The sequence below is a fragment of the Lactuca sativa genome, chromosome 9, assembly GCF_002870075.4.
Source record: "Lactuca sativa cultivar Salinas chromosome 9, Lsat_Salinas_v11, whole genome shotgun sequence".
Taxonomy (NCBI): domain Eukaryota; kingdom Viridiplantae; phylum Streptophyta; class Magnoliopsida; order Asterales; family Asteraceae; genus Lactuca; species Lactuca sativa.
Genome location: NC_056631.2, coordinates 107,947,225 through 107,961,519, shown reverse-complemented (window position 1 = coordinate 107,961,519; position 14,295 = coordinate 107,947,225). Strand labels below are relative to the sequence as shown.

The 14,295-nt window shown below is 30.3% G+C and overlaps 2 protein-coding genes across 6 annotated transcripts; both read right to left on the bottom strand.

Annotated features, from left to right (window-relative positions):
• Window positions 1-2,395: 2,395 nt before the first annotated feature.
• LOC111906684 (uncharacterized) lies at window positions 2,396-7,331 on the bottom strand. Of its 2 annotated transcripts, XM_052767308.1 has the most exons (9): window positions 7,138-7,331; window positions 6,607-6,736; window positions 6,428-6,501; window positions 6,233-6,334; window positions 3,389-3,529; window positions 3,254-3,305; window positions 2,817-2,891; window positions 2,652-2,741; window positions 2,396-2,568 (listed from the first exon to the last, which is right to left on the bottom strand). In XM_052767308.1, the coding sequence occupies exons 3-8, from the start codon at window positions 6,469-6,471 to the stop codon at window positions 2,655-2,657; spliced, it is 501 nt and encodes a 166-aa protein (XP_052623268.1). In that variant the 5' UTR covers window positions 6,472-6,501; window positions 6,607-6,736; window positions 7,138-7,331; the 3' UTR covers window positions 2,396-2,568; window positions 2,652-2,654. The 2 variants fall into 2 exon arrangements, with proteins under 2 accessions (XP_052623268.1, XP_052623267.1); XM_052767307.1 differs by lacking the exon at window positions 6,607-6,736.
• Window positions 7,332-9,671: 2,340 nt separating this feature from the next.
• On the bottom strand, window positions 9,672-12,084 carry LOC111906683 (uncharacterized). 4 transcript variants are annotated; one of them, XM_023902456.3, is made up of 5 exons: window positions 11,943-12,084; window positions 11,495-11,654; window positions 11,233-11,402; window positions 10,050-10,499; window positions 9,672-9,969 (listed from the first exon to the last, which is right to left on the bottom strand). In XM_023902456.3, the coding sequence occupies exons 1-5, from the start codon at window positions 11,947-11,949 to the stop codon at window positions 9,809-9,811; spliced, it is 948 nt and encodes a 315-aa protein (XP_023758224.1). In that variant the 5' UTR covers window positions 11,950-12,084; the 3' UTR covers window positions 9,672-9,808. The 4 variants fall into 4 exon arrangements, with proteins under 4 accessions (XP_023758224.1, XP_023758225.1, XP_042754386.1 ...); XM_023902457.2 differs by having other exon boundaries at window positions 11,495-11,624; window positions 11,943-12,071; XM_042898452.2 differs by having other exon boundaries at window positions 11,495-11,632; window positions 11,943-12,022.
• Between the last annotated feature and the right edge of the window lie 2,211 nt (window positions 12,085-14,295).

Below are 14,295 nucleotides of genomic sequence, written 5' to 3'. Positions count from 1 at the left end.
TTCCTAGTACTACTTTTTCCTTTAGTTATTGTTTTATTGTACAACACATGGGACAAGATCAACAAAAGCAGTTGGGTCAGTCTGTTGATCTTTAGTTGTCTAAAGTCCATGCACTTTGGCATATTTGTCTTTTTCTCATTTCTTGTCTATTTACGGAATTGTATCCTTAGTGTTAAAAAATACATGAATGCAATATTCTCTTTCACATCAATTCCAAGAATCATTCAGTCAAATCATTCTCTCTATCATTCTTATTGTTCTTAAAATCGCTTTACATTATTCATACTTATTTTACTTATTTGAGCACTTTGTTGAACTTCTAATTTCGAAACAATACCAGTTTACCAGACTTGACTAGACTTTAATATTATCAGTAGACATTGATCTTAAGTTGATTCAATATTTGAGTTTTCAAACCTTGTCCGCACACATATCGCCTTTTAGCATTTACACACATTAATCTCTACATCTATACCTCACCCTAACACAATATCAAGGTAATTGATTGAGACTATGTACAATTGGGGTGCTTGAAGAAGATGATGCCATTAACTTTCCCTAATTATTTTGGAACATGCAAATATGGTACAAGTTGTTATTCTTTTCCATGGTTGTGAAAATCGTTCGGCGGTCAACTAGCGTTAAACGATTAATCGGACTCGACGGGGATTACCCGCTGATTAATCGGAGACCCTAAACTATTAATAAAATTATTTAAAAACTTAATATATCCTTAAAAAAATTAGTATTTAAAATTTTGAAAGTTTAAAATTTTGAAAATTTTAGTATAATATCTTAAAATTTAAAGCTTAAAAATTTTGATGTAATATTTGAAAATTAAAAAATTTGAATTTTTTAAATATTACCCGCCAAGGACTGCTAAGCCCGAGTTTGACTGATTTTGACCAATTTCCACTAAACACCTTAATCGTAATCGGTTCAAGGCCGCTAAGGCCGGTTTCTGCAACACTATTCTTTTCTATTTACACCCCCCTCTGCGCGGCAATGCGAACTCAACATGTCACTTATCCACCTAAAACTCCACCTCAACAATGCCAACAGAAGCAACGTAACTAAGAATTTTTCCGAAAATCAAAATTGTTTACAAGTTTTCTCAGATTTTTTTGCTCATAAAAAAGTCACGGATAAATCGTAAATGAATTCAGAATGTAGAGAATTTAATTAAAATTTCCCTAGAAAATAGGACAAAATATATCGAGTTATTGGCATATAGGATCTCAGCACTCGGATCTTTTTTGTTCGATACCATATCCCATGAAGCAACAAAGAGGAACTCAAGAAAGTGAGGTCGTAGCAAACACATACACAAACTTCGAAAAGATTATAATTTAAAAGTTTTCCCTATATGGATGCAAAAGGAGATAGATTGCGAAGAGGAACATGATGATGGTTGATGGTGTAGCCCGTTGAGGAAGGTGTTGTTTGTTTTTTTTGAAGCAATAATTCATGAAGGCTGCGGACCACCTCTGTAATCCTCTGTAGTAGTAGAAAAAGTGGACCAAACGGCTGCAGACAGTAATAAGAAGCGTGTTTGTTTTTTTGATATCTGCATGTTACTGCAGATATTAAATAATTAAAATAAACTGATTGTATAAACCGAAATAGTTTTTTAATATCGAAAAATTAATAATATATGATATTTTAGTAAGAATTTATGATATTTCAGCAAAAAAATAATGATATTTCAGCAAAAAGTAAAGATATTTTAACAAAAATAATGATATTTCATCAAAAAATTATCATTATTCAATATAAAAAACTTGAGAAAAAAAAAAGAATTCAAAAAGAATAAACAAAAAACAAATGAAAAAAAAAAGGTAAAATAAGATTTCAGCAAAAAAAAAAAAATATGTTAGAAGAGGCTCGAAAAGGAAATACAAGTGTTGCACCAAACAGAACACGCGCAGAGGTTTCTTACTCTGTAGATTTTAAAAAACAAACAGCTGCGAGATTAAAAGTGTTGTGCGTATGCTGCGCCGCGCAACAATAAGAGGTCTAAAAAGGTTCTTTTACAAAAAAAAAAAAAAAAAAAAAAAAAAAAAAAAAAAAAAAAAAAAACACTCAAGCGAACGCATCCTAGATTAGTTTGCATAAGCTAATATTAGCAAAAGACTAATAACTTCTTTGTTTGAAACGTTTGCATAAAGGGAGTTTCCTCTTTTGACGATATCTTTCCATTTGTTAAAACAATATACTATAATATAACTAGTATGTTTGGCATACATTATGTTTGGATTGATATCAGTGAGACATAAATTGTAATTTTTTGGTTTGCTCTCAATTTGTATATGCCAAAGCCATGAATCCCCTCAACAAAAATAGTCCTAAAAAGTTTCTCAACTCCCAAATATGGTAGCCATATTGCTCTGGAAAGTAGTTAAAGTAGTTACCTAATAATAGAATCATAATTCATATAGTACAACGATGTGTCTTCAATGGTGAATACTAATTTCAAAATGCCACTTTTGTTAGAAAAAATAGCAAACTGCTAAACACTAAAGTCATACAATTGCATGCGCCATCAATAGAGGATCGCTTGACAAGTCTCTGTAAAATTTAAAAAGTAATCAAGAAAAATAAAAATCCCTTTATAATAGATAAGACAGACAAATAATTATTTAGGGACTTACCTTTTATTGTTGTTGAAAAACACAAGGGAAACAGGCTGTTGAGGTGTGATGTTCAATAACTGCCCGAGTATGTAGACACATGTACCAATGCTGTAAAAGAAAATAAAATCAAGAGCTAAAAATGTAAAACAAAAAGATATAATAAATAAAAGATATAATACTTACCTCCCAAAACATATAAGTGATAGTATCCACAAAAAAAGCACTTATCCAACTTGATTCCTTATATGCTACCCACACCTAAAACAAATAGTCAAATGTTCTAGGGTTAATTACTAAAAATCTCAATTTTATTATTTTTTTCTAAAAATACTTTTACATATTTTAATTTTTTCAGTTTGATCATTTAGCAAGTTTACCGGTAATCTTTCGGTTTTACATACATTAATCCGAAAAACCCAACCCAAATATTAAAATATTGAGAAAATTACATTTTTGGTCCCTGAATATATTTGGATTAACAATTTTGGTGCCAAAAAATTTTCATTTCCAAATTTGATCTTTATTATTTTTGGTCCATGTTCTAGAAAAGTGACTATATTTTAGGAGCAAAATTGCAAAAAAAAAAAAAATGATCAGCTATATAATGTATGGAGACATACCGATAAAGCCACTACATTAAAATAGAAGTCGGTTAGTGTTCCAATCATGCACCTACAAGCATTTACTGTAGTCAACTTCAAGTCGCTCATTTCAATTTTTTATATAAATAAAAAAGAGAAGGAAATTTAATTTACGTTGAGAATACTTGAGTACGAAATGGAGATCCATCAACAATAAGCACATAAATAAAAGTTCCAAGCATGAAGCAGCCTAGTGAAGAAATGATTATTCTTGATGTTACACAAGACACTCCCATCTTATGTCCCGTGGCATCCCTAAGTAAAATATACAAACGAAATTACAAGTTTAATATGAGGGTATTTTGGTCTTTTAATAAAATAGAAGAGTAAATTACACGAATGGTCCCTATGGTTTTTGGTAATTTGCACGTTTGGTCCCTAACTTATTTTTTAACTCGGAAGGTCCCTACTGTTTGTTTTTGTTGTGCGTTTGGTCCATGTCTTACCTAAAAAGACTATTTTGTCATTGATTTTTTTAATTTATTTAAATACACCCCTAACCCCACTTCCACCTCACCTTACCTTACCTACCCCATTTTATTTAAATAAATTAAAAAATCAAGGGCAAAAAGTCTTTTTAGGTAAGATAGGGACCAAGCGCGAAACAAAACAAACTGTAGAGACCTTCCAAGTTACAAAAATAGGTTAGGAACCAAACATGCAAATTATCTCAAAACCATAGGGACCATTCGTGTAATTTACTCAAAAAAGAATGAAAGGAATTGAATTCCTTTCAATATCGTATAGGAATGGTAAGATCTATGAAACATGGAATTTGAAGGATTTTAACGGAAATGAATTTTGTCCATTTAGCAACCAAACATATCATAGAATGGAATCTCAAATTCCAATTCCAATTAGATCCTTCGGGTCTGTTTGGTTAGATAGAATGATATAAAGAAAGGAATGTACAATTTAATGAATCTTTTTTTGATCTTGTTTGGTTGACATGTAGTAATAGAAAGAAATCGTATGAAATTTTTTTAGCATTAATCTCATAAAAGAGCTTATATTTTGTGTTTTTCGGATTAAACCTAAAATTTATTTTTTGTCTGAAAAATACCTTGTATTTTTTTCATATTTTCCTATTTGGCCCTTTTAGTTATTTTTTCCAAAAAAAAATTGTAAAATGTAAGGGTTTTTCGAGAAAAAACTAAAAAGTTGAGGGTTTTCTTTAGAAAAAAATACAAACTTGAGGGCTTTTATGGAAAAAATGAAAAATACAAGGAAATTTTTAGACAAAAAATAAATTTGATGTTTAATTGTAATGTTTTTTTTATGAGATTAACCATTTTTGATTATATGTAAATATAATATATAACTTTTAAAATATATATATATATATATATATATATATATATATATATATATATATATATATATAGAGAGAGAGAGAGAGAGAGAGAGAGAGAGAGAGAGAGATCTCGAGATTCAACCTCAGCCACGTATTTCACATCTGCCGCTCTAACCATTCGGTGTACCGGCGCAGCAGGTCTGGTGTAATCATAAATGATTACACAGTGTCACCCGTTCTTTTCTCCTCCGCCACCATCCCCACCACCGTAACCGCCACCGCCACCACCACTACCACCACCTCTGACACCAGTCGACCCCACCATTGTCACCTCCATTACTTATACCACCTCCACCTCTGTCACCACCACCTCTTTTGCGACTAATTGTAATAATCATTTATGATTACTCAATCTGTGAACAGACATATATGTATAATCATTTATGATTATGCATATACATATAAACATGTATAATCTTGTATGATTATACCTCTCTGCCATATAATCATTTATGATTAGGCATACATCGTTGCTGCTGGTACACTGGAGCATTACAGCAGCAAATGTGAAATATGTGGCTGGGGTTTAATCTCAAGATCTCTACTTTTTTTTTAATCTCAAGTGAACCGTCCTATATATATATATATATATATATATATATATATATATATATATATATATATATATATATATATATATATATATATATATATATATATATATATATATATATTTCTTAAGATTAAGAAAATCTAAAAAAAAAACAAAAAAAATAATAATAAACATAGTAAAGCTCGTTATATCTATTCTAAATACCAATGTGGGTGTCGCCTCTTTTGCCTTTTTCATTCCTTCTACTCTTTTTTATTTCCATTTTGAGTCCTCACTTGTTTGATTTTCAATTTATAGTTTTTGGCAATTTAAGTCCCTCTACTAGTTTTCTATTGCTATCATTCATATACTTTATAAAATGACATTTTACAACCCTCTACTTTTTAAAGTATAATTTTTATTTGGTAATTGAACATTGAAAAATATCAATTTCACCCCTTTCATTTTCTAAGTTTTTGTTTTATTGTCCGTAATAAAAACAATCTTATTTTCCTACAGTTACTACTCATTCGACTTTCTAAACTTTCTGCATTGATATAAAATAGAGGTGGTCAACGTTTCGACGTAAATTTAGAACTTTCGTTCGTTGATTTAAAAAAAAAAATACTTGTTTTTTTTGTATACATGTCGGTATAATTCGACTTTGTCTATGTTTATACTTTGTAAAATAGCATTTCAACCCTCTACTTTTTAAAATGTCATTTTCATCCCATTTTGAACTTTGAAAAATATCAATTTCACTATTTTATTTTCTAAAGTTTTGTTTTATCTCCTATAACATATACAATTTGATTACCATACAGTTACAACGCCTACGACTTTCTAAATTTGTGTATGCGTTGGTATGTATGTAATACAGTTTTTATTATATTTGTTTGGTATGGCGTTGACCCCTGACTTTTGTGGTTTGCCAACTTAACTCTTACTAAGTTCTATTCAACACCTAACAACATATTTTCTACTGCTTCTCAAATGCATTACTGTCGCCGCAACGCGCGATGGATAAAATCCTAGTTAAAACCTAAAAAGTTATAAGAAAAATAATGCCGACCTTTTTTCATGTTTTACCAACACAAAATATAATGGATCCTTTGAAGATTCTTCATGTGACAACTTGAATAACTGTATAACGATATATCCAGATGTAATAATGCTGCACAAGGAAAAATAATTTTATATCTTTTGAGTTTTGATATTTTGATATTTACAAATTTCAAAATGTATTTTTTAAAAGCAAGAAGATTACCTTCCAAACACAATTTCTAAAAGTATCAAAACAACTGCCCTCATCCAGCTTGCTTCCTTGTAAACAAACCAAATCTAAAGAATAGTAGAATACAAGTATAAAAATCACATATGAATTCAACAAGTAATCAAGTTAAGCATAAATGATTAAATTCCTTGTAGCTGATATGAATTTCTTACCCCTATAACAGCAACATTTATGTAAAAGTTTATGTACGCCACAAACAACCACCTTCAATTAAATAGGAAATTGTTTGGGATTTGATTATGGGTAAAATCATCCCTAATTAAACTTCAATCTTCAAACTCTCTAACATACATTTGATAATAAACTCATCAAATTTGAACGATTTGTGGATCCAAGCATCGATCCATCAACAACAGACCAATCGAAAAGTATTCTTTGTAAATTACAATTGATGCGACTTTCGTTTCAAAAACTTTATCCCTGAAAATTGGATTAATTTCGGAACAGACAGAGCAATCGATATAAATTATGATGTGATGAGTAAAAATTAGCAACAATGGAGCATTCTACATAAGTCTCAAATACCCAAATCACTCGGAAATTCCGTCTGTTCAAAATACAGATGATTAGATGAAACACTTCACATTTGTTTTCAATCGAAACACAAGGTATGGGGAAAACAGGCATCAGACTTCAACCAGTAATCTCGATACACAAATCTGTAATTTAAGCTTGTAACTTACCTTGCGCGAAGGTCTACGCAAGAAGCGAGGCCATCCATGGCGATTGCCCAAAGAAGCGTGGCGAACATCACACAAGCCAATAGGCTGAACAGCGTCTTCAATGCGGCTACCACCGACGCCGCCATTATTGCTCCGACGTCTGTGTGCCGGTGTGCCGGGGAAGCAGAGTCATTGACTTGATGTGATAACGACTTGCAATTAAATCCAAATAATTGTTAAGTTCGAAAATTTTATTTAGAGTAATTTACAGAGTTGTCCTTAAGCTTTACCAAAAGTTGCAATATTGATCCCTACTTTTGGTGTTTTCCCAAAGAAGTCACACACGCCCGTTTCATCCATTCTCGTTTCATCACATGTGCAAGCACATAAGGTATGAGTAAATTACACGAATGGTCCCTATGGTTTCGGGTAATTTGCATATTTTCATTATTTTGTTCCTAACTTATTTTTTTAAGACAAAATTGTAAAAATGGTCCGTGTGGCATGCATTTTTTTTTAGGTTTTAGTCCAAACCACGACTTTTTTGGCTTTGTGGTCCTTTTGGACTAATTTGTATGTGAAAATAGTCCCTCCGAAAATTGAAATGACTATAATACCATTGGGGTATTTAATTTTCATTTTTCTTTCATTTTTTAAAAATTTAATATTAATTTATTTATTTTACCAATTAAAAAATAAAAAAAATGACCCACCATCTCTCTCTCTCTCTCTCTCTCTCTCTCTCTATATATATATATATATATATATATATATATATATATATATATATATATATATATATATATATATATATATATATCGTTGTCTTTTTCCCTGCAATCTCTAAAATTAAAATACATACAAACTTCAATCTCACCATCGCATACTAACACCACCATAGCCTTCGTCACCATCAAATCTGACCACCACCAATATGACATCATCACAGTAACTTGTTTTTCGGTGGATCAAGAAATCATCCTTACTGATACTCAACTCAAATATATACATGAAAACTTTACATTTCAATTTAACCACAAATCAAAACCAAATCCTACAAAAAAAAATCAATGATGCATCTGGGTGGGTGGCGGAGGAAACGATTTACCTCCTTCCCGCATCTGGGACATTTGATTTACCTGAAACATCTGGGTTAAATCCCCCCAACTAGTTCCTCCTTCCTGAGAGCTCCGACGATTGGCAATATTGATCTTCTCTAGCAAGACGTCTTCATCGGTGGTACATAGAGAATATAGAAACATGATGTGTAAAGGGTATTGGGGTTTTGCAATGGTAGATAGTAGAAATAGGCCGAGTAAAATGTGGAGGTGGGAGCATTTTTCGTCGAGAGGAAAGGGTGAAGAGGCGATCTGTTGGTAGGGGGTAGATCCAACGACGATCTGATAGTAGAGTGGAGGTTTAGTTGTGGTAGATTGAGGTTCGGTGGATTTTCTACCGGAGGCAATGAAACAAGAAGAAGTGGAGTTATTTTGATTTCTGATCGGGTTTTGATCGATGATTTGTGGTGGCTGGAAGGAGGGACGGTGACCGGTGAGGAGCTGATATAAGTTTTGTTTTGAAGAAGTGGTCATGAAGAAGATGATACCATCTTGATTCAGAGAGAGAGAAAGAGAGAGAGAGAGAGAGAGAGAGAGAGAGAGAGAATGATTTTTTATTTTTTAATTATTAAAATAAATTAATTAATATTAAATTAAAAAAATGAAAGAAAAATGAAAAATAAATACCCCAAGGGTATTATAGTTATTTCAATTTTCGGAGGGACTATTTTCACATACAAACTAATCCAAAAGGACCACAAAGCCAAAAAAATCGTAGTTTGGATAAAAACCCCAAAAAACTGAATACCACGGGGACCATTTTGCAGTTTTGTTTTTTTTTAACTCGGAAAGTCTCTATAGTTTGTTTTTGTTGCACGTTTGGTCCCTATATTTTTTTAAAAAAAAATACTATTTTGCCCTTGATTTTTTTAAACTTATTTAAATAAGATGAGGTATGTAAGGTGAGATGAAGTGGGGTTGAGGGTATGCTTATTTAAATAAATTAAAAAATCATGTGCAAAATAGTCTTTTTAGATAAGACAAGGACCAAACGCACAACAAAAACAAATAGTAGGAACCTTCCGAATTAAAAAGTAAGTTAAGAACCAAACATGCAAATTACTCCAAACAATAAGGACCGTTCGTGTAATTTACTCTAAGGGTATTTTGATATTTATCCTTCTCTTTCGCTTATTAATTATCTATAACCAAATTTCAACTTTAATTATTGAGATTATCTTTTAATTACATCCCTATTTTATTGGATGTGAATTCACTAATGATATGAACCAAAGAGGGGATGAATTTTTTTTTGTTTTGTTTTCTATTTACTGATAGCAAAGTTTTATTAGACTACTTTTTTATAACCCACCTAAAATATAAACCACACCCTAAAAAATATTTTCCATTCTCTCACACACCCCGAAATATTTTCCATTTTTCCGTTATCACAATATTAATAACTTAACGTGAACTCGACACATACAAGATAAAAGCTTCCAATAAGAACATTCCATTACCAAATGAACACCACATTCATCCATAATCCCAAACATCAAAAACCATAGGTCTATACAAAAAAAAATATTTATCAACATATGTTGCCAAAAAACAGCATTAATTAAACACATGCTTCAGATGAAATTTTTTAGCATTCCAACAACTGAAATCTTTGCTTCAAAAATAAGCCTATCATTCTTCAAAAACCCCTTACTCATGTCACGAAGTTCACTCAACAATATGAAACATGAAAACCCCCAATCATCTTCCTCTTCACAAAACCAATGCCCAGTGTCTACAAGCAATTATAGAAATACAAATCATCAAGAACTCAGAGTTACATAAAATAATCAACATGATCATTAAGTATTTCACCTTTTGCAGCATAACCACTTTTGTTTTTAATCCGAAGTTCAAATCTTGCATAAACTATCCAATCATCAGGAAATGACTTAGCTTCATGTACTTTTAAAAAACATGACAAATTTGTCCCTACTCCTGCACCTCTTCCTTTTGGAAAGAGTGATAAAGTCCACTTGATTTTTCCAACTTTGAACACCTCAGAATGCAAGCAATCGTCTTTTATAGAAGAAAATTTATCAACAATCCATGTGAAAGTGTTCGTAGTTGCTGGAGGCTTTATCATGGATAAGCATCTGTCTTTCAGGGTATACTCGGGAACTGAAAAAACCTCAGCTCCAAAGATACATGAATCGTTGAAAATGTACCCTTTGTTACTATCCTTAAAATGCTCTAAAGATATTAGTTTCTCAAAACCCCATTTCATCTGCTTCTCGTGAAAACTTGTCCTATTTCCCTCATCATCTATTGACACAACAAAATGGCTTATATTTTGTAATAAAAAGTAATTAGTAACATGAGCAAATACTAAAAAAGTCGAAAGTTTTACACATGAAGTTGGCGAAAAACCTAACCTTGTTTTTTTTGTTGGTAAAAACTATAAGTTTTCAGATGAAAGGTTTTCTGAAAACTTATGGTTTTTACCAAAACAAAAAGTTAGGGCTTTTAACAACAAAACGTGTAAAACTTGAGACTTTTTTGTATAAAGTACCAAAAAGTCCAAGTTTTATATGCTTTGTTGGCAAAAGTCCTAACTTTTTTTTGTTGGTAAAACGTAAAAACCATAAGTTTTTACGGACGACCTTTCATTTATAGAAATGAAAGGTTTTCCGAAAACTTACGGTTTTTACCAAAACAAAAAGTTATGGCTTTTACCAACACAGCGTATAAAACTTGGGACTTTTTTGATATTTTATACAAAAAAAAGTCACAAGTTTTATACGTTTTGTTGGCAAAAGCCCTAACTTTTTGTTTCAGTAAAAACCATAAGTTTTCAGAAAACCATTCATCTGAAAACTTGTGGTTTTTACCAACCAAAAAAAAAAGTTAGGTTTTTCACCAACTTCATGTGTAAAACTTGAAAACTTATGGTTTTTACCAACCAAAAAAAAAGTTAGGTTTTTCGCAAACTTCATATGTAAAATTTGAGACTTTTTTGGTATTTTCCCTTGGTAACATAGAGGAAATAAAACTTTACCTTGAAAGATAACATAGTTGTGAGCTATATGATCATAAACAAAAAATTTAACATCAACATGGACTTTCCACCCCTTTTCAAGACTTTCAGTGTCGCATATAATCAAATACAAAGAAATGTGATTGTCACCCTTTTCCTCCTTATTTCCATTTGGATACAAATCCAGTCTCCTACAAAGTTTTAATGGTTGTAATTCATGTAACGTGTGATAAAAATCACAAAAACTACATTCATTTCTACAAGGAAGTTAAACTGACATTACCATTTATGACCACTGGCTTCAAAAACATCAGATTCAATTTTGATATTTCCAGCTTCAGAAAGAATAGAGAACGACTCGATCTTTAACATATAGTGGGATGGTTCATTTTTTGTGGTTGATAACAACATATCTGCAGCACTTAAAATCGAATTGATAAACCCTAACAATTGAAAACGACAGAGTGAAAAGACATTTTTACGCGCTACAATCATTTTTGAATAAAAATCTGATCAGCAGAGAGTAAAGCAGTAAATGAGAGATATAGAACCACAAAGAGATGTAATTCTTCTAATCACTTGTACAGTGTGCATTACAAGTTGTAATCGATACATAATTTTAACATTTCAACCATGGAAAAACTTGTAAAGAAACTAAAGTTGTAAAAGAAAAAGAGAATCCTAAAACTTAAAGATGAACACAAAAATTTGAATTTTAGCAGACGACATACCAAGCATCAGAGGCCGATGGTGATGACGATGGCTGCAGTGAGGGTGAGAATCTTCTGTAAAAGTGGGGATTTGGGGAACAATAAAGGTGACACGATAAAATCGAGTTTCATACCCACCCAAAATCTTTTTAAAATTTATTTACCTTTTCTTAATAGTTTTAATTTAATTATTAAAATATGGTGATATCTTTTTTTAATTTGTAAATAATATATTTTCTTAATCTTTAACTTCAAAAGTATCTATATTTCATTCTTAGCCATATGAATTTTTTTATTTTAATACAATACTATGTGTGAAATCCATGTATTACACGGGTTGATTTAAAAAAAGATTAAATATTAAATCGTAACAAAAAATATTTTTTAATGTACAACATTAAAAAAAAAAAAAAAAGAAAGGTATTTTTATTGCAATTTAATATCATATATATTATATTTAATACTTTATTAATTTTAAAAATTGAAACAAACCAAAAATTGACAAGTGGATAATATTTATTTTAAAAATACTACAAAATGACAAATATCAAAACTCATGAGAGAATGATATGTGACAAAAAAAAAAAAAACTTTCATTTATTAAGAAGGATAACATTAAACTAATTTACATTTTATACATAATTCTTTATTTATTTTATTTTAGAAGATTATATTTCTTACAGTATCATTCAGCATAATGTAAAAAATCTATATTTCATAAAAAAAAAAAATAGGTTGCGACTAATTAAAAGATTGAAAAGAACAAGATTTTGTCGATAGCTGAGTGTATTTTTAATAAAGTTATTAAGTTGTTTTATATCAAACTAGTTGTGAAACCCGTATATTATACGGGTTGATTAAAACAAAATGTTAAATAGAAACGATTAAATGAGAAGTTTATTTGAATTCGAAATTTGAAATAAATAAAAATTATGAGAAAAAAAAAACATGCAAAAAATAAATAAATTAAAATGATTGTTTATTTATCAGACCCGTATACTAAACAGGTTAATTATAACAAAATGTTAAAAACAAAGGTTTAAACTGTAAATTTATTTGAAATTGAAATTGAAATTTAAAATTTAAAATTAATATCATTATGGTAGGTTTAATTTATGGAAACTAATTAATAATATATTAGAAATGGAAAATGAAATAAATGACAAGTGGAAAATAAATATATCTTTAAATTATGACAAAATGACATGTGGCAAATTGAATGAAAGAAAGACATGTGACAAAATCATTCTTATTTATTAGGGTAGATGTCATATTTCTTGAAAGTTATAATTTATTATTTTATAAAAAGCAATATTTACCACATACCTTAATAGCATAAATTGACTGACATAAATAAATATTAGCGGTTACAAATTAAAAAAAAAATTAATAGATCTTACATAATCAAACGTCCTTTTAAAAAACTGATAAATGTAACCTAAAGTATAGAAAAATTGAACACGTGAGCATAACATGGACAAATTTAAAATAAAGTACCAAAAACTTGAACAAATATTAGAGGATTAAACACTATCATGGATCATGATGTTTTTTTAGATGTTAATGAACATTTCTTTTGATAATGATAATGTTTTCTACAATGTCATAAAGATTAGTTTTTTTTTTTTTCATTTTATGATGTTCATTCCATTTTGTAGTCTTGTCGAGCGAAGATGGTCTTTTTCGTTTCGTTTCAACTTTGAATTTGGAAGCATTTTTCGAATATTTGTCTCTACCAATATGTTTCATGTGGAACTAGGGAAAACTTATAAGCCCAAGTAGCTTAATACTTAACAATTGAGTAATATTGTTTAGTATATTAACAATTAATTAACGAAAGACAAGCATACACACTGGGTACATGAGAACAAGGATATTTGTATACCTCTCATTTAGTGCATGTGCAAGTTATTTTCTCCAAATCAACTACTTGGATATTTATCCCTTTCTAAGTAACAACCCCAAAAATTCCTTTCACTACGTGTAATAGCTTTTGACATTGACGCTACCATCATGTGCGAGTGTCTAATGTAATGTCTCAAAAATCATGGTAAAAATTTTTATTTTTCAAAAATTATTTTATAAACCACAAGTCATACAAAAAAAATATTTCCAAAACATAGTCATAAAAATCAGAGTATCCAAAAATATCTCTCAACATGAATCCAAGGATGATGTGTACGATCACACATTCGTCTTGCCCCCATCATCTGATGTACATGAAACCATGAAACCAAACTGTAAGTCAAAGCTTAGTGTGTCCCCCTAAAATACCACAAATAACAAAAGGTATAAAAGCACACATACAGATCCACAGTCATCGGACTCGGTTCCATAATCATTAGGGCTAGTCCTAAGGATTTAAATGATCAAG

Coding starts and splice junctions, on each gene's coding strand:
- LOC111906684 (XM_052767308.1), bottom strand. CDS start 6,471: ATGAGGGCAGTTGTTTTGATACTTTTAGAAATTGTGTTTGGAAG. Junction 6,335..6,427: donor TTAGAAATTGTGTTTGGAAG/GTAATCTTCTTG, acceptor TTCCTTGTGCAG/CATTATTACATCTGGATATA. Junction 3,530..6,232: donor TTGGTAAAACATGAAAAAAG/GTCGGCATTATT, acceptor TATTTTACTTAG/GGATGCCACGGGACATAAGA.
- LOC111906683 (XM_052767306.1), bottom strand. CDS start 11,706: ATGATTGTAGCGCGTAAAAATGTCTTTTCACTCTGTCGTTTTCAATTG. Junction 10,500..11,232: donor CAACTATGTTATCTTTCAAG/GTAAAGTTTTAT, acceptor TTGTGTCAATAG/ATGATGAGGGAAATAGGACA. Junction 9,970..10,049: donor AAGTGGTTATGCTGCAAAAG/GTGAAATACTTA, acceptor AATTGCTTGTAG/ACACTGGGCATTGGTTTTGT.